This window comes from Eulemur rufifrons, chromosome 3, assembly GCF_041146395.1.
Source record: "Eulemur rufifrons isolate Redbay chromosome 3, OSU_ERuf_1, whole genome shotgun sequence".
Taxonomy (NCBI): Eukaryota; Metazoa; Chordata; class Mammalia; order Primates; family Lemuridae; genus Eulemur; species Eulemur rufifrons.
In genome coordinates this window covers 56,731,087-56,755,626 of record NC_090985.1, presented here as the reverse complement: position 1 = coordinate 56,755,626, position 24,540 = coordinate 56,731,087, and the positions used below count along the sequence as shown (strand labels likewise).

The 24,540-nt window shown below is 31.6% G+C and overlaps 1 protein-coding gene across 36 annotated transcripts in view; it reads left to right on the top strand.

The window, feature by feature from the left end:
* The window catches only part of RIMS2 (regulating synaptic membrane exocytosis 2), a 640,638-nt gene that overhangs the window by 240,378 nt on the left and 375,720 nt on the right, over positions 1 to 24,540 (top strand). For 15 of the 36 annotated variants that reach the window (XM_069466141.1, XM_069466140.1, XM_069466150.1 and 12 more), the window contains exon 1: positions 8,280 to 8,401. The exons of the other annotated variants lie outside the window; for them this stretch is intronic. In XM_069466141.1, the coding sequence (XP_069322242.1) occupies positions 8,280 to 8,401 (122 nt within the window). Of the gene's footprint in view, positions 1 to 8,279; positions 8,402 to 24,540 lie in introns of those variants that run through there. 36 annotated transcript variants of the gene reach the window in all.

Here is a 24,540-nt window from a genome sequence, read left to right as displayed (position 1 = left end):
TTGTATCTTCAGCTGAGAAAACTCTTCTGAACTCCAGAGTGACATATCCAATTGTTTACTTACCTGTCTTTTTAGCTATCTTGCATGCACTTCAAATTCAACAAATCATCATTTTCCCCTTCCTTCTATCTCAGCCTGCTCCTTCTTTAGCTCTCTGTCTCAGCAAATTTTAAGACTGTCTGCTTGGTTACTTAAGAGAGAAATCTGAGAGTTATTTTTGACTCCTCTCTTGACCTTCATACACCATCTCTCATCCCCTTGGCCAATCACTAAGTCCTGTTGATTGAATATTTACCTTTTTTAGTCTATTCTTTTTTCTCAATCTTATGATCACTTTAGTCCAAGCCAATTAAAGTCATACTTGAACTATCACGTTAGCTTTCTAATTGATTTTCCTGCATCCACATGTAGTGGGATAATATTTTGGTGTGTTTATTGTTGTATTTTCTCCTATGTGTTTCTTGTTAACTCCTGAACCTTCTCCATTCTAACTACTAGGACTTGATGTATCTGTTGACTCAAAGAGGGTTGTTACAGCAAAACACACAATTATTCATGGATTTGATTAAAAATCAAAATACTCAACAGTTTTCAATGCCCTGTAGGATGTGGTTCATCTTTCTTCTCCAGCTACTTGATTCCTCCCTGAATTGGCCTCTTCTGGTTCTTGAATTATGCCATAATTGGTGTCATCTCTTGACCTTTGCATAATGCTGTACTCCATATCTGGAATATTCCTTTTTCTCACGCTGGGCTTGGCTAACACTTATCATTCCATGGTTTTCATCTTGAATGGTACTTTTTCCAGGAGAAGTTCCTCTGAAGTCTCTGAATTCCAAGACTACTTCGAGGCTACCTGTTGTAAATTCTTTTTACATTTTAATCATAATTTTTAATAATGCATACAATTACTTATTTAGTACCTATCTTCCCTGCTAGACTATTGATCAAAACTCCCATAAGGGCTGGGAGGATGTCCTCCTTACCTCCTTTACTTCTTCCCTCCTTCCCTTTCTCTTTCCACCCTCCTTCCTCCCCCCATCTCTTTTTCTTTCTTTCCTATAAGCCCTTTAGCACTTAACTACCTATTAGACTTTAGTCTGTACTTAATACTTCTGGAATGAATGAATGAATGAATTTGAAGAGTGATTCATTCTCCCAATGCTTGCATAAAACAAAGTACCTTGAATCGTTGTAGCCTTGAGATTCACCACCTATAAATCCACCTGGGAGCTGGAATTCAGATTGAGGGCACCAGAGGTGGCGAGGCTCCATCCTCAGGTATCTCTATAATCAACACACACTACTGAAGAGGATGTGTGTATGAGTTAGAGGACAGGGAAGGCATATTTGATATGCCTGAGTACTTCCACATACATAGGAGGGCATCTGACAGGAAGCTAAAGTCCTACTAAATTACAGATGGGGGCAAAGATCCAGGGAGATTTGTGATTATTACTCTTGATGTAATCCCTTTTGTAACTGTAGCATGATGGGAGCAGAAGGCATTTGGGATTCAGCATAAAATTTTGAAGGAACTTTACAAGTCAACTAATCTTATCTTATGCATAATTCAATCTTCCTTTACACAAATCCTTTATTTCCTCTGCTTGAATGCTTTTAAGGACAGCAAGGTGGAATTTACAGTAGTTGCTTAATCCTTCGTCACAGGACTGATTCTAACCAGTTCACTCTTCAGTAGCTCTCCAAATACTTCTGCCTATATTAAAATCATAACAACAACAACAACAACAACAACAAAAGACCAAAACCTTGGAATCAACATCAATATTCCCTCTAAGCTGACCCTCTTTAGAGGCAGTCATAGTAGTTCTGTAGTGGCCTCCGGGGCTATGTTGACAGATGAAGAAAGTGGACAGGGAAAGATAAAAAGAAGGCAAGGAGAAGGTAGCCAATGGAAAAGAGTTAAATAAGTTCCAACTCACTGTTTCCCATTTACACCAGTCAGTGGCAAGCAGCTTGTTACTACTTGCTGCATATTTAATTGAATGTATTCTATAGCTGGCAAGGACATAATATATTCTAGTTTATGAGAAGTGTTCTGTAATGTACAAGTTCTAGTGAAAACAAATTACTTTAAACTTTATTGTTATACTTTTATGTGAATAACTATTCTTCAGTATTGAACCTAAATAATGTTCTTTTTAAAAAATTTTATTGTATATATTTAAGGTCTACAGCACAATGCCTTGATATAGATAGTGAAAAGGTTACTATAGTCAAGGAAATAAACATATTCTGATGTTCTTAAAGCTTTTAAGGCACTTTTTGACAGCTGTTGTCAAAGCTGAAACAAATATTTGTATTTATGGAATAGGTAGCCTTTGGGAGAAAAGACTTCCTCTCCCTCTTTTCATAATATAATCAGTAGAGTGGAGTTGTGTGAAAGAAAGGAATTACAAAGGGAAACCCTTGGAAGCCAATATTTTTGCATAGTATTTCATTGTTCCCATATTTTGCCTAAACATGCCTATAGTTGTGCCAATGATTATTTCTAATATTTTTATACAATAAAAATGTGCAGTAGTAGTTATTTCTTGAAGAATCTAGGTGTATTTGGAAGTTATAAGGTAGCAGAGGTGCCTTGTGGAGGCAGTTTGCAAGCTTTAGTGTGAGTCCTTGAAGCCTCAAGGCTATAAACATCTCTTATATTGTGGCTCCTGGTGAATGTAGCTATTAGAGATAGAGTTGACTTTTATTCATGTTGATGTAGCTTCCTGAAATTGTAGTGTAGCTTCCAATGGTTCTCTTGATAGTTATCAAGGGAATATATACTTGGAACTAGCAGTCCTAATATTGGAGGGACTTACTAAATTGTTTTCAGAGACATTGGTTCTCTTTCTTCTAATTGGTAGAATCTCTAGGTGTCGCTCCTGACATTCTTGTTCTGGAGCTTAAATCCAGGTTTGGTACTCTGTAACCTAACTCTTGCATCCAGTGAAGAAGAGATTTCTGCTGTTGCCAGTTTTTAGATGTGAGAATTAAACTCGCAAGAGCTGCTCTGGCACTGGACTATTGAAACAGCCTAGTAGTACTTCTCATAATAATGCGGCTCTAGCCAAAGTACAGTAGGATTAGCCCTTATATTTCTGGCCTTTCTAGAAAGAAGAGTGAGAGAGATGATAATGATGGTGGGGCTTTACACATCTGTAGTGGTTTTCACTGTGCTTTCCCTTTCCTTTCTGAATTAAATGGTAGAAACTGCTTGTATGATGAGTCTGTTCTATAGCAGTGGTCAGAGCTAGGGACAATCTCTAAGAAATAGTATAAAATTTTTTTCTATATCAGAAAATAACTGAGCATCACAAATTTTTAAAAACTTATTATGAAAACTGATGTAAGGATTTTGAATTGTTTTCTGATTTTTGTCTGAAGTTTTCTGAGTAGAAATGTACTAGTCATCTTTACATTGGTAATGTGCTTATTTAGGTCTGGGCTATTCTTCCTCTCTTCCATCCCTGAATATGTATTATGGTTCATCCTAAATTGAAGCGTGGGCCAAATTACTTTTTCTGAATGCCTTCTTCTTCCTCCTTTTGTTAGGAATTCCATCATCTATCTTTTGTTTCTTTGCTTATTTTTTACTCATGACATGAATGGTTCTATGATCCTTATACCTCAGGGATATATTTACAGAAGAAGACTTTAATTTGCAAAACATATGAAGACACCATTTTTCAAAATGTTTGTTCTCTGGACCATCTTTCTTTTAACTCTTAGGTTTTTATCAGTGAGATGCATCAGATAGTCAAGGGACTAAGAATAATGCAACAGATGAGATGATGCAGCTGTTTCACTTATATAGATAGGACTACAGATATACAGATATACATTTTAAGAAAATGAAAAATTCCTTTAGTGTGTCAGGGATTTTTTGTAATGGATTATACATAATGTAGATCATATGATTTTAATAATTCATTAGGTATGTTTAGATATATGTTTAGTTATTTTCATGTATGCTGCACTTTAACAGAAACACTTAGGTACTGTTTAAAACTAAACCCAGGCATTTTTAAAACTATACAGTTTAAATATTAATATATCATGAGTGAACATACCTTATCAGGTAAGAAGCTTGTGTTGTTATTAGTTTAGAAGGGTATAATTTTCCAATTATGATTTTTTTATCCAATTCTTTAGTTTGTGTTAATTTTTTAAAGACATTTAGCTTAACGGCCTGTAGACATTTGCAAACAAAGACTCTTAAATAATTTTAATTTAAGAGCTTGTACTTCAGTATTTTTGCTGCTAATATATCAAAAAGTATATAGAAAAAAGATCTGTGATGTTTCTCACCCAGAGATAATCAATCTTAACATTTTGCTGTATATTTTTCTAGTGTTCTTTCAGATTTTGAACATTTGAAAAATCTTTTTCGACTTATTACTAAACATTTCTTCAAAAGGTTTTACCAGTGTACACTCCTACCAATAAATATGGTGTGACTGACCATTTTTGATCCTCTGGCCAATATTTTGTTAATTTAATAGGCAAAAGTATATTATCTTATTACTTTTATTTGAATTTTGTTGGTTAACTTTTTAGATATCTTCTTTAACTGCTTTTGCTTCTTCTGTTAGCACTCTTATTAGCACTGTAATTTCCAGTAAAATGATAAAGATTCTAATAGAACATCCGTAGAGAAACCAATTGCCACCATCTATACCATTTGTGAAAGTTAATCCCTGTCTGTTGGACTCAGTGTAAATATGGAGCTAATCTTACCCAAGTCATTCTTAGTATATATAATTTTCTAGAAAAGTATAATCATAAGCATTACATCCCATCAGCATCCAATAGATAAACGGGTAGAGACTTGTGCAAAGAAACTATAAATATGTGACATATTAATAAATATGATAAATAAAAGATACCTGAACATAATTATTAGAATTCACGTACCAGTAATTTGATTCCTTACATAGTTCATAGTAAGATTACTTCCAAACACTATGTACTTTACAATTTATAAAATGCATTTATACATATTATATTTGATGCAATAATCCTGTGAAGTAAGTGATATGCCTAAGTTTACACTTGAAGAAACCATAGCTCAGATATAGAAAGTTCGCATCCTGAGGTAATATAACCAGTTAGGGTTGGAGTCAGTACTTAAACCCAAGCCACTTGACTCAACGTACGATATTCTTTCTGTTCTCATAGAAGTCTCCAATATTTATATTATTCATGAGCTTGCACTATATAGAAAATTTAAAGCAAATATTATCTATAAACATTCTTTATAATGCTCAGGGTATTCATAACAAATTACAAAGTCCATCCAAAGCACAATGTTTTTGATTGCAAATATTGGTGGCTCTTGTATTTATGAACCTTATAACATGATGTAGAAGGCTAAAAATAAACAGGCAAAAAATCTATAGAAACTAGGAACCAAATGAAGCCTTGAGCTGGTTTCGTATCCTATCTATGGATGTGACTAAAAAATAATTAACTTTTTGATAAAATTTATGCACTCGTTTGTTCAACAAGTGTTTATTGAACACCTGCTTCGTACTAGGCATTGTGCTAAGTGAATAAGACAGAATGCAGCACTTAACCTTATGGAACTGAGGGTGAAAAATATTAAACATTTTTTTCAAGTAGATATATAGTTAACACTTACCTCAAATTATGTGAAGAACAAGTGCAAGGTATAATGAAAGTGCACAAGAGAAAGTCTACCTAAGAGAATGACTTGTGAGCCCTTAACGATGAGTAGGAACAGGTGAAGGTGGTAATGGGGAAGGAAGGTAGAATAAATCACTTTTGGGGTAGTGAGGGAACTAAGAGGAAGCTGCTCAGTAGTGTGAATGTTGTATAGTGAGAGTTGGAAAATAAATCTGTGAGGAAGGCAGTTGATATATTGACTCTTTCAAAGGAGCCATTTTTAAGGCTTACTCTAAACATGTTTGAAACTCTTTCTATGACCTTGCTTTCATATCTAATTTTTAAATACAAAAGAAAAACATTTTTTAACAACAAAGAGTGTGTCGCAATATAATTACTTTCTTATTTAGATGATTTGCTTCTAAAGGGCTTTTGATTATTTATAAAAATTAAATCTACCCACAAGGGGCAAATTTACATTTTTTCATTATAAATAATATGAACTATGCAATTTACTTGGTAATATGAATTTTAAAAATCTTTATGTTTATGCTTGTAGAAACTGACCTTTTATAGATGTGAAAAAAAATCAATTTACGATCAGAAGCTTAAAAATGTAAAGCTCATCAAGTTGTTTCTGTTTGAGGTAAATGGAAGAAATCTATTTGAAGTTACTTGTAAGTTAAAACATTTGAGATGTTTGCTCTAACTGAAATATCCTTGATTAGGCCACTGGCAGGTAGTTTTCCTATTCATCTATAGAAATGGGCCTATTTATAATAGGTGTACATTTGTATGTGTGTGCACATGCACATGTGTGCACATAGGTAGAAAATAGACTTAGGGAAGGAGGGTAGGAAATGGAGTCCAAAGCAAACAACTTCATTCCAAATATTTTTTCTGTATTTTACAAAATGTGATCTTTAATCCATTGAAGACTCAGTTTCTTTTCATCTATAAAATGATGGTAGCATTAACACATACAACATTTTCTGGCTATTAAAAAAAAGTAAATATAGAAGTGTTTTATAAACTAAAAATACTTTATGATTTATATATATGTGTGTGGGCTTGACAAATAGATTGATGTGCACCTATAAAAATCTGAAATTATAAATAATAGTCAAAATGGGGCACTCTTACTTGAGGACCAACCCTTAATTGAACATTTTATTAATAGTTTAAAAAGAAATAAATTAGTTGTTTAAAATTTACATTATTACATGTTTATTTTGTATTATTCTTATGTGACATGGTATTTATGTCAAAAATAATTCACTAGTTTTTAAAAACTTAGTGTATTTAAGTGCCTATTTATTAATAGTATTAATAATATGTATGTGGAAGGGGATAAAGAGGGTTAGGGCTAAGAGTAGAGGAAAAAAGGGCTAAAAGGGCTGGATCTGTTAAAGAAACATCAAGGATTAGGAGCAATTAAAGATCAATAAAAATATGAAACATCTCTATAAGTGAGTTGATATTTAAAATTTGGTTTATACGCTACTCTCAGAGATTTTTTAAAGAAAGATGGATGCACCTGGAAATAGAATAACCTAAAATTTTAACTGAAACAGAATTATTCACTGAGAATGGATGTGGAGGATTCTCTAAGACTGTAGGAACCTTCAGGAAATATTCTCTTCTTAAATGCTATGATCAACACTACTGAAATAAATTAATGTTAGTTGATAAAGTGCCTCTGGCCTTGGTTGTAGTATTTTTTTTTCTTTTTTGGATTTGTGGAAAGTTTTTATTTAATGTGTGCTGTTTAGGTGAATTTTAATTGTTAGGGTATAGTTCTTTTCAAAAATTGCTTGAATAATCGTAGTCGATTAGTATAGCCTTTAGAAGGAGACCAGATTGAACATTATGCACTTTTCTTTAAAATTAATGAAGACATTTTAAAATTAAAGAGGAAATTAAGACAACTAAGTACATGTTTTCCAAATGTACTTCTCTTTAGAAGTATGGCATTATAAATGCAGGTAATAAAAAGTCTATTTTAGTCTGTCATATTTTTATTGCTTCATGACATCAAAAGAAGGATATACCATTTATTTTTAGAGTGTTCTGGTCGTATGCAGCAGCTTGCACATTGAGGAGATATACTCTATTGCTGGAGTACTAGTTTTTCAGGAAAAGAGAAAAGCGTTGGGGAAATGCATAATTTCTCTTACTTTTACCCAGTAATAACATTGAGAAGATACCTTGCCCCCATTTTTATTACTTCTGAGATTTTATTGCTGGCAGCCAGATGTGCTGAAACTCCTGACGACAGCATCTATTCATTGCGTGTTTTTAATAGGCTTAGAGAAATATGAGTAGAGTACATGAAAGCAGCTCAGCTTCACACTTCAGCTGGGAATGCCCAAAAAGCTTACTGCTGTTTAGAATTCTTGCTACAGTCAGGAGAAAGCCGAAAGCTGCACGGGTACTGAATCTTCTACGACTGAATTAGAAGAATAATGACTGTACAATTAACTATCGGCCTCTGCTCATTTAAGCACAGTTTTTACAGAGATCAAGAGAAATATGGAACTTGATTGGCATGTTTTTATTTGATGGTGTCAGCAAATAGATGATTTTAAAGACAGGTGGTAAGGAAAAATAAGAGAAGAAAGAAAAAAAAAAAAAGAAAGAAAATGCAATTTGAGACATTGCGCCAGGTCTGCAATTCTGTTTTATCTCATTTTCATGGGGTTTTTTCATCCCCACCAAATATTTTACAAAATGAGCTTTTTGGACAAACGCTGAACAATGCAAGGTGAGTAGAGCTAAACTATATTTTCTTTTAATATTGTTATTTTTAGAATAATCTTGTATGTCTATAAAACTTGTTTTATATTTGTGTTAATATAATAAGGGTGTTTTCTTTTTACCATAAACATAAAATTTTATGTAGTATTCTTAATTTGATTTTAAGAAGGAAAATAAGCTTATTTCAAAGCACAATAAGCATCTTAAATTTAACTAGCTTGACCTCTGAAACATAATACAGATACAAGACTGTTTCATTATTTTGTTTCCTAATAAATAAAATGATTAACTTATAAAATGCCTAATAGATGTTTTCTTTGTGATCATGGCAATGATTACATTGTATATATAGGGATGGGGCTATACAATCATATGTGATTTGTTGGAAAATGTGAGTTAGCAATCATGCATGCTGTTGTAAAACATGTGGAAGATGTTTTCTAGGTCTAAGACATTTCTCTATGCAGGGTAGATCAATAATCACTTTTAAACAAGCTGTGTTTGTGGAACTGCTAATAATGCTTTGTATTAGGTTGGCTAGGTTGGCAGGATTCTTTGTTATAAATTCTAATTGTTTTTCAGCATGATCATTTTTTTGTAATGAGGATTGTTAAATTATGAACATATGTTTTAGATGGTTTCTCTGGCTTACATTAAAACAGACATTCTATTAAAGAATGCTTTTAAAATGCAGTTTTTTTCATACAGTTCTTCCCTCATTTAAGCTGTTTGGCTTTTGAGAATTTTTCATGTTATATACCTTGTATAAAAAGCTCCCATTTTAACTAAATGTATCTGGAGAAAGACTGAGAAAGAAATTTTGTGAACATGATAATGCACTGAAACCTTCTGGAAACTGATGGGAAACTAATAGTGCATAAAATATCGAATGGTATTGCTGGGTCTCTTCCTTTTAGGATCTCGGAACCATGTGAGGCAACCTATTTTAGGGATTAAAAAAATACCTGTTATACAATATGTATCTTAATTTAGCAAATGAAAAGGAGGCTTTTAAAATTTGTTGGCATTTAAAATGTTTACTGATGATAAATATATTTATGACCTTTTCCTTGAATATGGAATCACATATCTATTTCTTATAAAATTTTACTCTTTTTCAATGTAGTTCTATCCAATAAACTAATTTGAGTTTTTCATAGTTTATTTTCAGACTGAAAATATATAACAGTATATGAAGTATTAGGGTATTCTATAATAGGCTAGCTATGTATTAAGGTATTTTTTCTCTTTATTTAGTAATATATTATGTTAGTGTTTGTAATTTATGATAATATGTATTGCATGTTATATTTAAATAAAAGAAGCAGGTTTCAAAAAATTTCCATGACCTGAAGCTATCAGAATTTTAGGATTTGTACTCATCCCTTATAAATCTTTTCCTTGTTTTATTCCATCTCTTTTTTTAATGCCAAGAATTTATAGTGCTTAAAAGTACTAATATTAAGGTCGGGTATATATTCACTATAGGAATTATGCTATTAACAACATAGTAAGGAATTGGTTTTAAAGTAAGTATATTAGTTTGAAAATATGAGAATATCTATTTTTTGAAGGAATTGTGTGCATCGCCATCATTATATGCATTTGCTTTGGCTTCAAGTTGCTTTTGTTGTTGGCATGCCTATAATTTCAATGCTCTCATTAAAATCCGGAATTTAATGCGACTGCAATTCAATATTAAATTATGAAGTTTTTAATGCTCATAAGAAAAATCTTATTTAACTTATTTTGATTCTTATCTAAAATTATCCAGAACTACCAGTTAATCAATAAATAATTTATCCTGCCTTGGGAAAAAAATCCCTGCCTGTATATGTTTTTAACTTCTTAGTCTTTAAAAAACATGTAACATTATTTCACAAATAGATCTACTGATCTTCACAATCAACTGTTTGATTTACTTTTAATATCAATAAAAACCAGTTACATAGTTATTATTTTAAAAGTATGAAGAGTTTAAAATAAGTACATGAGTTCATAATTAAGCTTACACATATTTTAATTTTTTGGTTAGGTTTTGTGTTCAGATTAGATTTAAGGATATTTCAGATTTTTTATTCTACTTATATTCTTTAAAAAGATACAAATGTTTAGGCATTAACATTTCAGTTAACAGTGAAGCAGATAGTAAAGGTATAGAGTGAAAAATCATTCTTGAAGGAAAAAATCATGAAAGAAGAATGACCTGAGTATGCCATCAGAAGATGTGATCTTAGGAGAACTTAAATTTTTTTTCAAAATAATGGGTCTTTTAACTTTATGGACTGGACATTAATGGTCTTGAGATTTTAAGCATCAGTTTTATAACTGTCACCTCTGGAAAGAACAGTTTTGAATAGTTATTTAATTATTTAGACTAGTTGACATGGAATATTCAGTGTTTGTATTGTGACATTAACTGTTATCTTTAAACTGATGGAAAAAGAACATCATAGACTTGGACAATTGTATTATATTTTATTTTGAATTGCTTTCTAGTAGAAATTGCTAGAATAGTACTATGTATCACTTGTAGAGACTATATTATTAAAAGGGGACCCCTTCTAGTAATTTTTAAACTAAGACTTTTCTTAGGTAACTAATCTTTTCTTAGGTAACTAATCTTATCCCTAAATCTGCAGTTCAACTTTCATCAGGTTTTTACATGGTGGGCAATTGACTTCTATGACATATTATCAATAAAAGGTTAAAGAATGAAAATCTCCCATAATACTTGCTCCAGAAACATTTCCAAGTTCAGCTTGTCAAAAGAGGAAAGATTTTAAATACAGCAATAATATTACATGTAACGTAAATCACTAAACTGGAGATTAATATAGATTGTTAAACTATTTTATTACATTATTAATAATTGAAATTTATTTATGAATAAAAATCATTAGACTATTTTAGACTAACTTTTTGTTGGAAACCATATAGCTTGACCCTTATGCCTCAGACAGAAAGTTCTTAGCGTATTCTCTTACCATTTTGGTTCTTGTGTACCATTTTAGTGCATAAAGGAAGTGGCAGGATCCTCTGTTCTTTTATAGCTGACATGAAACAACTGAAGGTCCAGCAAGAAAAAAAAATGTGTCTACAGCTTACATAAATTCATTTGATATGTTTTGATGAAATGCACTTTAATTTAAATTTTTGTTATCAAGTCTTCTGTTAACTCATTTTTGCCAAATTAAATTATTTAATCAGAACACAAACATAATTGCTTTTGTCCTCAGTAAAGAAAGTCCTCAAGTACTGAATTCATTATGAAATCTGATTTTTGTGATCTTGTCTTTGGAAGCAAATATAAATATTGGGATGCTAGAAGATATATTTTTTAGCAGGGTTCACTGTATTGAGTTAGCAATTGCTTTGGGCAGTATTCAAATAAATATGCTAATAATGACTATCTTTTGTGATAAAATTTATAGAAAAATGCACTTAATAAATATCCTCTAAATTTTCCCATTTTCTGATTTTTAGCCATCTTTTTTATACAATGAGATCTGTATTTTCCTCTAGATGTAATTTTTTTCCTTGTCACTAAATGTGTGACAGTGAATTTGTTGTGCTGTCTGGCCACACAGGGGCATAATATAACTAGCATTTATTCAGAATAGATATTAAAAAGTCTTTCTCTCCTTTCCATATATATATATACATATATACATATATACATATATATATGAGATATGCAGATTTTCATATTTAAAAGTAAGATTAAGAAAAAATTTAGTAAATGAAAGCACACTTGAATTTCTTGGTGTTTTCAATTATAAGTAACTGTATGATTTAGTTTGTCCGGGGTAGTCTCAGTTTGTTTGTGCCTGCTGTCCTCCAGTGATTATTATTCATACCACTTTTCTCTCTCGAAAGTGTTGTGATTTGACAGTAAATTTACAGGGCTACTCTAATTATAAAAATGGAATGAAAAGCTCAAATTCACCTAGTGTAAATGGATTTTATTCCATTGAAACATTACCATAGTTCTAAACGTTAGAGATTTTAAATAAAATCTTATTTTGCAGAATAAATGTCTATTTAGTCTGGTAATATTTTTAGGCAGAAGTAGTTGTCATTTACATAGCATTTACTATTGCTTTGGTTTATAGTGAAACCATTAATTTGTGTCCAGGAATTTTGGCACAGACACTTGTTATTCATCATGGCACAGTAATGCCTACTTTGATATTGAAAGAACAGCATGCTTACTTTTCATAGCTCTGAGGGTGCAGTCTGCACAGTGTGCATTGTTTGGACTTGGTATGATCCCAACACAATTGATTTCTCAATTGCCTGAAAAGTCTATATTATGAGGTATAAAGCACTCAATAGTCTTATATACATTTATGCACATGTATAAATGTTATTAAATATTATAAAATAATTTTATGACTATAAATTATTATTTATCATAGGCGTAAGACCTTAACACAATTGTGTTTAGATTTCTAATCAAAATGACTTTTGATTTAGATATGTTTATCATTAATATTTTTACCAGAATATTTACTATGGACCCTAGCAATATACCACAGTTATTAGTATAGATCCTTAGATCTGCAGTCTTTAAGTATTTTCTTTATTGAAAAAACTTTTGTAAAACCACTGATTTTGGTGATGATTGACAGGTTAATATTAACTATACTTTTTTATTGTCAACTTCTATATGATCATAAAGGATTTTAGAAAAGTAAAAGAAGATAATTACTAGTAAACTTCTTTAATTCCAGCACTATTCACTGAATAGTAAAATGAATTCATTTCATAAATGCTATGGTGCTGTGAGTTATGTTTATATTCATTTGTGAATTACTCAAAAATTCATGATCCCAACAAAATAATTCCAAGGACTAAAACCTACAATTTTAGTTTAGCTTCTAAATTTGATAAATTTTAAGTATCTCAGAAATGTGTGTGAACATTTCTTACAAGGCAAAATGAAAAGAACCATTGCACATTAATATTGTATTATCTTCAAATGTGAGTATGCTCTTTATTTTGCCTAATGTTTTTCAAATTATGCTCTTTGTTTTTTTTACATTTCTTTCAAATTCTAGCTCAATATGTAAAGCAAATAGAAGTGGAACAGCTCTGGTTTAGAAAGTGGGACGTAGGTCCCATGTTGGGTTCTAAGAAACATAATTTGAAGACTTCTCTATTCTACCACTGTCATTTTACTCTTGAACAAATTAAGTCCCTCTGCTTACTTTAATCAAACTCAAACTCAAACTGACTTACATTCACTTATACTTCTTTAAACTTCTCATCTTACTGTGTGTCCTTTTAAATGTCGGAGATAGAAGTAATAGAAAATGGCAAAGAGAACTGCCATGTTTAAGTAAGGATTAATTTATGCCTGATTTTATTATATATCGTAGGTTATGTTGGTTAGTGTTGAACATAGGAGTTGAGTTCATATCTAGGGTCTGCTGCTTACTGGCTATATGTTATGCGTAAAGTTACTATACTGTGAGCTCCTTCAGTTAGGGACTATATATTTATTAATCTCTGAATTTCCACATTATATCCTTCACACTACTTCCTAGTAAATATCCATTCCCCTCAGCCTCCAGAACCAAATATTGTACTGCTCTTTAAGTTTCCTAGTATAGAATAGCTTTGCCTGTTCTCTGTCTTCATATAATTGAAACCACATAGAATGTACTCTCTTTGTAAAGCTTTTTACTCTGCATAATTAAAAAAATACATGTTATTGCATGTATGAGTAGATTTTTTTCTTTTCATTGCTGAATAATATTTCATTTTGTGAATATGCCACACTCATATAAATATTTTTGTGGACATATATTTTTATTTTTCTTGAGTGAACATCTAGAAGAGGAATTTATGGATCATAGAGTAGGTGTATATTAGTTTTATAATGCCAGATCATTTAAAAAGGTGGTTGTTACATTTAAACTTCCGCTGACCATGTTTGAGAGTTTCATTGGTTCCACATACTTTGCATCATTTGAGATGTAAGTCTTTTTAATTTTTGTCATCCTGGTAGCTTTATAATGGCATCTTCTTGTGATATGGTTTTATGTTTGCCTGTTGACTAACAACATCAAACACTTTTCATATGCTTATTGGCCATTTGAGTATCTTCCTTTGAGAAGTGTCTAATTTTTTAAACATTAGGTTGTTTGTGTTTTTATTTATAAATTATAGATGTTTAACCTGAAGTCAGTCCTTTGTCAGTTATGTTTTATGTATATTTTCCCCCATTCTGTGGCTTGCCTGTTCATTTACTTAACAATGTGTTTTGATGAGCAGGAGTTTTAATTCTGATGAAATCTAACATCAATTTTTTTCTTCTTATAGTTTTTATTTTCTGTGTGCAATCTGAAAATCCTTCACCAACCCCTAAGTCATGAAACTATCTTTCTATATATCTTCCAGAAGTTTGAGTTTTAGCTTTTTGGTTTAGTTATATGATCCATTACAAACTAATTTCTGTGTCTATAGTGTGAGGTAGGGGTCAAGATTCATATTTTTCCAGATGGATATCCAGTTGTTCCATTACCATTTGCTGAAAAGACTTAAAGGCTTTTTACTCCCTATTGGATTGCTTTGTCACCTTTGTAGTAAATTGAATAATTGTATAAGTGTGGTTTTATTTCTGGGCTGTCTACTTTATTGATCTATTTGTCTATCCTTACACAACACCTCAATCTTACTTTATAGTAATCTTGAAGTCTCATAGTGTAAATCTTCCATCTTTGTTCTTCTTTGTCAGTAGGTTGAATAGTCTAGATCTTTTGTGTTTTCATGTATGTTTTATAATCACTTTGTTAATTTTGATTTGAAAAGTTTGCTGGGATTAATTTTGGGACTACTTGATATTTTTGTAGATTGATTTGGGGAAAATTAACATCTTAACGTTGAGTCTTCCAGTGTTATAGCTCTTCATTTATTTAGGTCATCTTTAATTTATCTAAGCAATGCTATGTTGTTTTTAGGGTACAAGCCTTGGATGACTTTTGTGAAATTTTTTTCATAAGTATTTTAAGTTTTTGATCTTGTTATAAGTGGAATTCTTTTAAAAATTTCAGTGTCAGTTGTTTGCTGTTAGAATATAAAAATCTAATTTATTTTTAATATTAACTTTGTATCTTTTGACCTTGCTGAATTCATTTACTAGTCCTAGTAGTTGTTTTGTAGATTTGTTATGATATTCTAGGTAAACACAGACAGTTTACTTCTTTTTCAATACTTATGCTTTTTATTTTTTTTCTTTTCTTATTATAATGTTTAGGACTGTGTCCCAAGTATAATGTCAGACACAAGTTGTGAGAGTTTAGTAATAGTTTTTTAAAAAAAATCATGAATGGGTTTGCATTTTGTCAAGTGCTTTTTCTGCAGTTATTGAAATTATATAATCCTTCCCCCTTGTTCTGTTAATATTGCTAATTATATTAATTTAGTTTTAAATATTAAACCAAGTTTGCATTGGTTTAATTGGTTAAATCACATGTAGTCATGGTATATTATCATTTTATATATTGCTGGTTTAGATTTTCTCTGATTTTGATAAGCTTTTTTTGCATCTGTGTTTATGAGAGATATTGTATAGTTTCCTTTTATTGAAATGTCCTTGACAGATTTTGGCATTAGGGTTATTCTGACCTCATAAAATGAGTTTGGTATTTACTTCTCCTCTATTTTATGAACAGTTGGTGTAAGATTGCTGTTATTTCCCCCTAAAAATTTGATAGAATTCACCAGCAAACCATCTGGTTTTCTTTTGTGACAGTTTTGAAGAAGAATTCAATTTCTTTAAGATAAATAGAGCTATTTAGATTTTCTGTTTAATCTTTCCCAGTGCATTTTTCAAGTTGTGTTTTTCAAGAAATTTTTTATTTTATCTAAGCTGACTAATTTGTTGTTAAAATTTCATTATATTTCTTTATTATCCTTTTGCTGTCTAGGGAATCTATAGTGATAACCTTTTTTTTGTTCTGATATTGGTATTTTGTAATTTGTGATTTTTCTCTATTTTGCTTATCAGTTTTCCTAGGATTATATTATCCTTTTTTCTTTTTATTTTGATAATTTACTCTTGTTTACTTACTATTTCACTGATTACTGTTCCTATCTTAATTATTCCCTTGTTTTGACTTACTGTGGTTTTAATTTCCTTTACTTTTTCAAGTTTCCTAAGGTGGAACCTTGTGGTTTTTCTGATACGTAATTTATTTAAAATGTGTTAATTTCTAAACATCTTATTAAAATATCTTACTTATTTTTTATGATGTAATTTTATTCTCTGTAATGATTTTTATCCTATTTTTTCTCTCAATTGCTGAGAGAAAGGTGTTAAAAATTTTAAGTATGATTATAGAATTTATTGTTTCTTTTTAAAATTTTGTCAGTTTTTGCTCTATGTGTCTTAAAGCTCTGTTACTGAGTACCTACACATTCATGTTAATGTTTTCTTGGTTAATTGACTTAAAAAAATCTTTGTGAATTGTCCATCTTTTCCTTGGTAATACTCTCTGTCTACAAGTTTCTCTCTCTTTTTTTTTTTTTTTTTGTGGTAGTGTTTCTGTGTTTATTCTTTGTTTGCAACATTTACCCCCACCTCATACTTCCAAAAATGAATATACAATGATTTTTAAAAAGACATACATAATTGTCAATGTAAAGAGAAAAAGGGTGAGAAGCCTCATCTTTGAACTGAAAGAAGGCTTTTCTTTTCTTTCTGCATGGATAATAACACACAGTGTCAGGGGACACTCATTGGAGAACAGCCATAATCTCAAAGTGACTCAGGCCCCAAGTGACTCAAGAGGTCAATCCTCCTCTCCAGTTGAATAATTCTGGACAGTCCAGCCAGCCGCCAGCCTTCACTGAGCACTGACCTCAGCCCATTGGACACAGAGGGGCTCCAAAGAGTCCCACACCCTGCTGTGTTTCCTTTGCTTTTTGCTTTCATTGTGGATTTTTTTCCTAGTCATTTACTTTCAATGTATCTGTGGCTTTATATAAAGTATATCTTTTATAAGTATTGAATAGTCAAGTCTTTTTAAAATCCATTTTGATAATTTTCCTCTTTTACTTGGAGTATTTAGTTGATTAACATTTAATATAATTATTAATATATTTGAATTTAGGTATTTGTTTTATGGATTTTGTTCCACTTTCATTTTGCTTTCCTGTCCTTTTTTGGGTGTATGTAAATATACTTTATAATCCAATTTTAATTTATCTATTTGCTATATATATTTTTTACCATTAATTTTTATTAATTGCACTTTCATAATCTATTAACAATCTATTTAGTGCTTGTAGCGTACCATTTTATATAAAATGCTTCAAACAGTCTTATGTATTTTAAATAGATTAAGAAGAACAAGTAGTCTTTTATATTTAATCACCTATTCCCCAATTTAATAGTTTCTCTTTCTGAAGGCCCAGGTTTCCATTTGATAGACTTTCTCTTTAGCCTGGAGAAATTCCTTTGGTATTTCTTGAAGTGTAGGTATTCATGATGTCTCCATTTGCTCTTATCTGAAAAAAATCTATTTAGTCTTCATTCTTTGTGATACTTTTCTGGAATATAGAATTCTATGTTACAGTCCTTTTATAAAAAATTTAAATTTCTGCAGTTTAAAGTGGCCTTCATCATTTCTGATAAGAAGTCAGTAGTTCATGATGACAAGTCATTGACACTTTAAATCGTTTTTTGTGTTTAATGTGTTTTCTCTGGTTGATTTTAAATTTTTTCTTTATTTTTTGCTTGTATCAGTTTTATTGTAATGTACTTACAAATGGTTTTTATTGTATTTATTTTGCTTGGGTCTTCTGTGCCTTGTAAGTTTGTAAATTTATGTCCTTTACCTAATTTGAATTTTTTCACCTAATTTGAATAATTTTTTGGCCATTGTTTTAACAATTTTTTCTACCACATTTTCTCTCTATTTTCTTTCTGATTCTTTAGTTATTGTATTTTAGACCTTTTATATATTATCCCCTGATTCCTGTAATTTTTTTCAACTTTTTTCTCTGTTCTTCAGATTAATTTTCAATTTCATTGATTATTTTGCTTTCATAACCTTCTCTGATGATGAAAAGCTCATCTTGTGACTTTTTTATTTCAGATATTTTAGTTTTTATTCTAAAATTTCCATTTGGTTCTTTTTTATAGTCCTATTTCTCTGTTGAAATATCCTATCTTTTTACTCATTTTGAGCATGTTACCTTTATTTCTTTGAACATAGAATAAAAACAAATTTATTTATTTATTTATGAAACCACTATAATATAGTGGTTTTAAAATCTTCTGCTGCTAATTTAAACATCCAGGTTATCTCTGAGTCTCCATTAATTGCTTTTTCTGTTGAGTATGGGTCATGTTATTCTATTTCTTATAATATGAGGTAATTTTGAATGTAATTTGGACATGATTAACAATGCTTTATAAAGACTGAAGTTTGTCCCTCTGAAGAGTGCTGATTATTTTGAAAACAGGAAGTTAATTTGGTTTAGCTTTAGCTACAAACTTAGTTTCCCTTGAGGTAATGTTAATTTAATTTAATTAATTTTATCTGAGCTTCTTGAAGTCGTCTTGTGCATGCATGAAATTTTGGCACTGCTTTTTATACACAGAATTTGATTTTTCCTTTACTCAAGAGAAAAAGCAAAGATAATTTTCTGTTTCTTTTTGGTCATATCCATCTTACCTCCAACTCCTTCCTTTGTTTTTTCAAGCCAATAAGACTCTTGAGTTTTCTATTAGCATCCAGGCATTGATTACATTTGGTTAAAAGTCATAAAAATGGGAAATTCACTTAGTATCATCTTCTTCCAAGAATCAGTTGCTCCCTAGTATCTTTCTTCTTTTTGATACTCTCTAGGGCCTTCAAATAGTTGTTCATATTTTGTCCAGAATTAATACTTATTATCTGTGAGAAGGTTAGCTTGAGGGTAGCTGCTTGGCCCCTCATTATCAAAGGAGAAATCTGTTCTCTTAAAATTGTATTGGCTAAACACTATACTGGGAGGAATTAAGTATGTAGCTTCTTTTATAATCCCTGACTTCATTCTTTGTAATTTATTGTGCTTTTCCAAAATCACTGGATAGCCCATTGTCCAGTGGCTAATTGAGAACCTTGTGTCCTAATTAAATTATCATTGTATATCATCAGAATATATAGAGAATATATCACTTTTTTTTTTTTTTTTAACAAAAACAAAAACAAAAACAGGGTCTCACTCTGTTGCCCAGGCTGGAGTGCAGTGGCTGATCACAACTCACTGTAACCTCAAACCCTGGGCTCAAGCGATCATCCTGCCTCATCCTCCTGAGTAGCTGTGGCTACAGGCCTGAGCCATAGTGCCAGCTGAGAATATATAACTTTTAAGTAGTCTTTCCTTACTACTCTACTTCATCTAAATTCTAATGACTTTTGCTAATGGCAAAACATGAGCAAAATGTGCAGAGGCTTTCTTCACGGTAAACACAAGATTAGTATGACTGATTTAATTTTAAGAGAAAATGTCTGATCAGATACAATTAAGAGATAAAAGTCATCAAACTTCTTTGTCTTCTAATTGGATGGACATCCATTTCAACGATAATTTCCACGAGGAATTTTTAAAGGAAATTTGATGATGTTTGTAATGAGAATGAATATGCTAAGATGAAATTAGGCTTTGTTAGAGTAGTCACCAATTGATCCTTCAACTAGTGTTAATCACAGTCCAAGAAATGAAAAGTGTGTGCTGCAAATTTGGTGATAATTATTTTTAATCATGGCCAGTCTTTTAAATGAATAAATTTTCCAAGGCCACAATGGCTTTTTGCAGATTTCTGAACATAATTTTTTTGGTACTTCTGAGTTATATCATAATTTTGAAACAAAACATGACCAACATAAAAATAGGACACACTACCTTTTCTGGAGAAATTGAACAGCTTGTTATAAAAACTATTTGCACAAAATGTAAATCTGATGATGAAAATATACTTAGAGCAATATGTGCTTTAAAGAATATTACCATATTTCCCATGAAGCATACATAGCTAAGGAAATGTTTATTTATATTCTTTACTGTTGGCATTACAACAAATATATAGATGAGCAGTTTTAATGAAAAGCAGTATGACAATATGATAATACAGTCCAAAAATTATATGGAATTGTTCACCTGCATGAGCATTTGAATATTTTAATTCTCTTTCTGCGTTTTTTAAATGTTGTTTAATGCAAAGAAGATTTATTATTTTATAAAACCCTTAATATAAATGCATGATGTATTAATTTTCTATTGTTGTATAAGAAATTAACACAAGCTTAGTGTGTTAAAACAACACCGTCTTTATTATCTTGCAGTTCTGTAGGTCAAAAGTCCAGATATGTTTGGCTGAATTCTCTGCTTAGGGTCTTACAAGGCTGAGATCAAGGTGTTGACTCTTATTTGAAATCTCTTGGGAAGAATCCACTTTCAGCTTCATTCACATTGTTGGCAGAATCCAATTCTTTGAGGTTGTGGACTGAGGTCCCTGTTTCCTTCCTTGCTGGCTGTCAGCTGGGGGCTGCTGTCAGCTTTTAGAGGCCTCTTGCATTACCTGCTTCATGGTCTCCTCCATTTTCAAAGCCAGCAATGGCATGTCAAATCCTTCTCCCGCTTGTAATCTTTCTTACTTCCTTTTCTGCGACCAGCAAGAAAACATTCTCTGCTTTTAAAGGGCTCATGGGATTAGATTGGGCCTACCCTGATTGTTTTTCATTCTATTAACCCAAAGTCAACTAATTAATAGCTTTAATGCATCTACAAAAAAAACTTCTTTTACCAAGTAACATAATGTAATCACAGGTATAATATATTCATGGATTGGAAATCTTGGGGGAGGGGTAAGGGAGGCAGGACATTTTTAGAACTCTGCATATCAAATGTTAGAAGAAAAATTTAAAAGTTTATTCAAATACAGTGGAAAACCACACCAAAAACAAATATAAATTGGATGTTGAGATGAACAGAAAATTACAGTATTATCTGTAATCCTGAATTACTAATGTTTGTGTCCAAAAACCAGCTTATTATTAATTAATAATTAGTAATAATTATCCTTTGGAAGTTGGTTACTTCATCCCTCAAAGTTAATCCCTTATCTCCCAAATTATGTGAAGTGCTACTTTTGTCTTTACATCTGTCAGAAAATTTTACCTCCATGAAGCCTTTTCATTTAATCAAAAAAGATTGCCAATACTTTAGCCCCATATGCTACTATTAATGTCAATCAGAATTAAATTTTAAGAATTGATAACGATATTTAAATACATATTTCTTTACCAACATTGCTAAGTATAGTCCACCTTAAATTGTGAATTTAAAATTAGGAAACTCCATTTTTACATATTCATTTTTAACAGAAATAGAGCAGCTTATTTGAAAGCTATCCAATTATTCATGTTTGTCTTTATTAGAATCTTGTAGGGATTATGATATATTTCTATTAAATAAATTTCTGATTAAAAAAAATTCTCCCTCTCCCATGATACATATTACCTAGACCATTGTAGTAATTTACATTTGGATGAGATTTAGAAAGTACATTTTTTAAGAATTTGTCCATTTTAATTCCACATATATGTATGTATTGCTTATTATATAATATGCGTGATGTTATATAATGCATAGAGGTTTAATTACCTTACTAAGCAAAAGCTGTTAGTTAAAATTTATACAGGTGTTTGTCTGAGGCACCGGGCCCTATACCATTGTAGCAAAAAGGGAAGCCAAAGAATATAGGCCCCATTTTAAAGCAGTATTTCCTGCCTATCAGCATTATGTGTTTTCTATATTGGTTTCAACAGAGCTAGACTCTCTATTAGGAATCTTTTGTTGTCTTAATTATGTGATTTGTAAAAACAGTTATCAGTCTCCCATACCAAGACATCTCTCTCTTTACCACCTAACAATGTCAGAATGTCTGCCATTCTAGTACTTACCAAAAATTACGTATATTTTGGACAAGCAGAGGTATAGGAGAAGAAACCTCAGTTTTTATTCCATTCTATTGTTAATCATGTGCAATGTATTCTACATTTCTGTTATTTCATGTTTCAGTTCTAGAATTGCCATTTTTTTTAAAGCTTTCATTAGTTTGCTGAAATTCTCCCATCTGTTTCCCTACTGTATCCGCCTTTCCACTGATTCCTTTTACATATTCTACATATTCATTGTAGTTATTTTAAAGTTCTTTTCTGCTGGTTGCAATATCCTGGTCATCTGTAGGATGGTTTCGGATGTCTCTATCGACTTTTGTTCTTATGGTTATGGATTCATTTTCTTGCCTCTTTGCGTGTCTTGTAACATTTCATTGTAGGCTGAACACTGCAAATTATGTATTGTAGAAATTCTATATCATGATTCCTTCTTAAGAATGCTGATTTATATTATGTCTGGCAGTTAAATTAAGGAGGATCACCTTGATCTTGTCAGAGCTTGGTTAAAGGCTTTATTTGGACAGTACTTTTTCCTTTTTTCCTTTGTCATAGGGCACAGTCCTTACTTCTAGAGTGTGGTTTTTTTTTTTTTTTTTTTTTTTTTTTATTCTTAATGCATGACCTTTGTGAGGTCTCAACTGAATGCTCTGGGATTTTTCACAAATATGTCTCCAAGCTTGCCTGATCAGAGAGTTTCATAGTACAATATGACTTCTGAAATGTCTCTTCAACTTTGAGCCCTCAGCAGGTGTAGAATATCAGGCTCCAGATAACCTGTCTATGTACTGCTTAGGATTTGGGCAGAAGCCTGAGTAAAAGTTCTGTGCCTATTTTGGGAGCTTATTCACTTAGGGTCTCTTCTGTCTATTATCCTGCAACAAAAATTTTAGTTACCTTAGCCAGCCTGAATTCTAATCTCTGTTTTTAACATTGGATTATGTTTCTTATGCTCAGTAAAACCAAAGCTTTCCATTTGGGCTCCAATTCCTCATGCTACAGTTGGGAAATTGTTTCCAGGCAGAAAGCTATTGTGAAGCTCACCCCTTTCTCAAGAATCTCAGCCTTGTGTTGAGTCTTGTCCAGTGCCTTAAAGTGATTGTTTTATATATTCTGCCCAATTTTATAGTTGTTTATGGCAAGAAGGCAAACCTTATACTAGCTACTCAGGAAATTGTTAATTATTTTAGAATACTGTAATAAATATCCATGAACCTACCATCCCAAATAAGAGCTAGAACTTTGGAAATCATTTACATCTAATCATTTGTTTACCGCATCCCATTTCCTTGACTCCTCCAGTTTGTCTCTATAATTCTATTGAGCCACAAGTTTATTCCTTTGTTTTTCCTTTTATATAGATTTCTTATATATGTATTCCTAAAAAGCATTAGTAGTTTCATCTTTATAAAAAGGTATTGGTCTATTTTTCCCACTGCATCCATATTGTATGGGTTGTGGTAATTTATTTATTTTTATTGCTGTATAATATTTTATATTGTGACTATGTCACAGTTTTTAATCCACTTTCCCACTGATGGGCTTTTGGATTGTTTCCATACTTTTGCTATTGTCAAAGTGGTGCTGTTAACACTTTTGTATATGTCTCCTGTTGTGTATGTCTCTTAGATATATTCCATTCATATGTTCGACATCAGGAAATAATGCCAAGGTATTTTCCAACTAGTTTTTTAGGCAATGACAGTTTAGTGTACTCACTTTACACTGTGGCAATGAAATGGTTCAAGAGCAAAACCTTAATAAAAAAGCCGATAATTTAAACTAGAGCTGCTATAGAAAGGTACACTTGGTTTTTTTGTTTGTTTGTTTGTTTGTTTTTGTTTTGTTTTTTTTGGGGTGGGGGAGACAGAGTCTTGTTCTGTTCCCCGGGCTAGAGTGCCATGGCGTCAGCCTCGCTCACAGCAACCTCAAACTCCTGGGCTCAAGCAATCCTTCTGCCTCAGCCTCCCGAATAGCTGGGACTACAGGCATGTGCCACCATGCCCGGCTAATATTTTCTATATATTTTTAGTTGTCCAGCTAATTTCTTTCTATTTTTAGTAGAGACAGGATCTGGTTCTTGCTCAGGCTGGTCTCGAACTCCTGACCTCGAGCAATCCTCCTGCCTCGGCCTCCCAGAGTGCTAGGATTACAGGCGTGAGCCACCACGCCCAGTGAGGTATGCTTG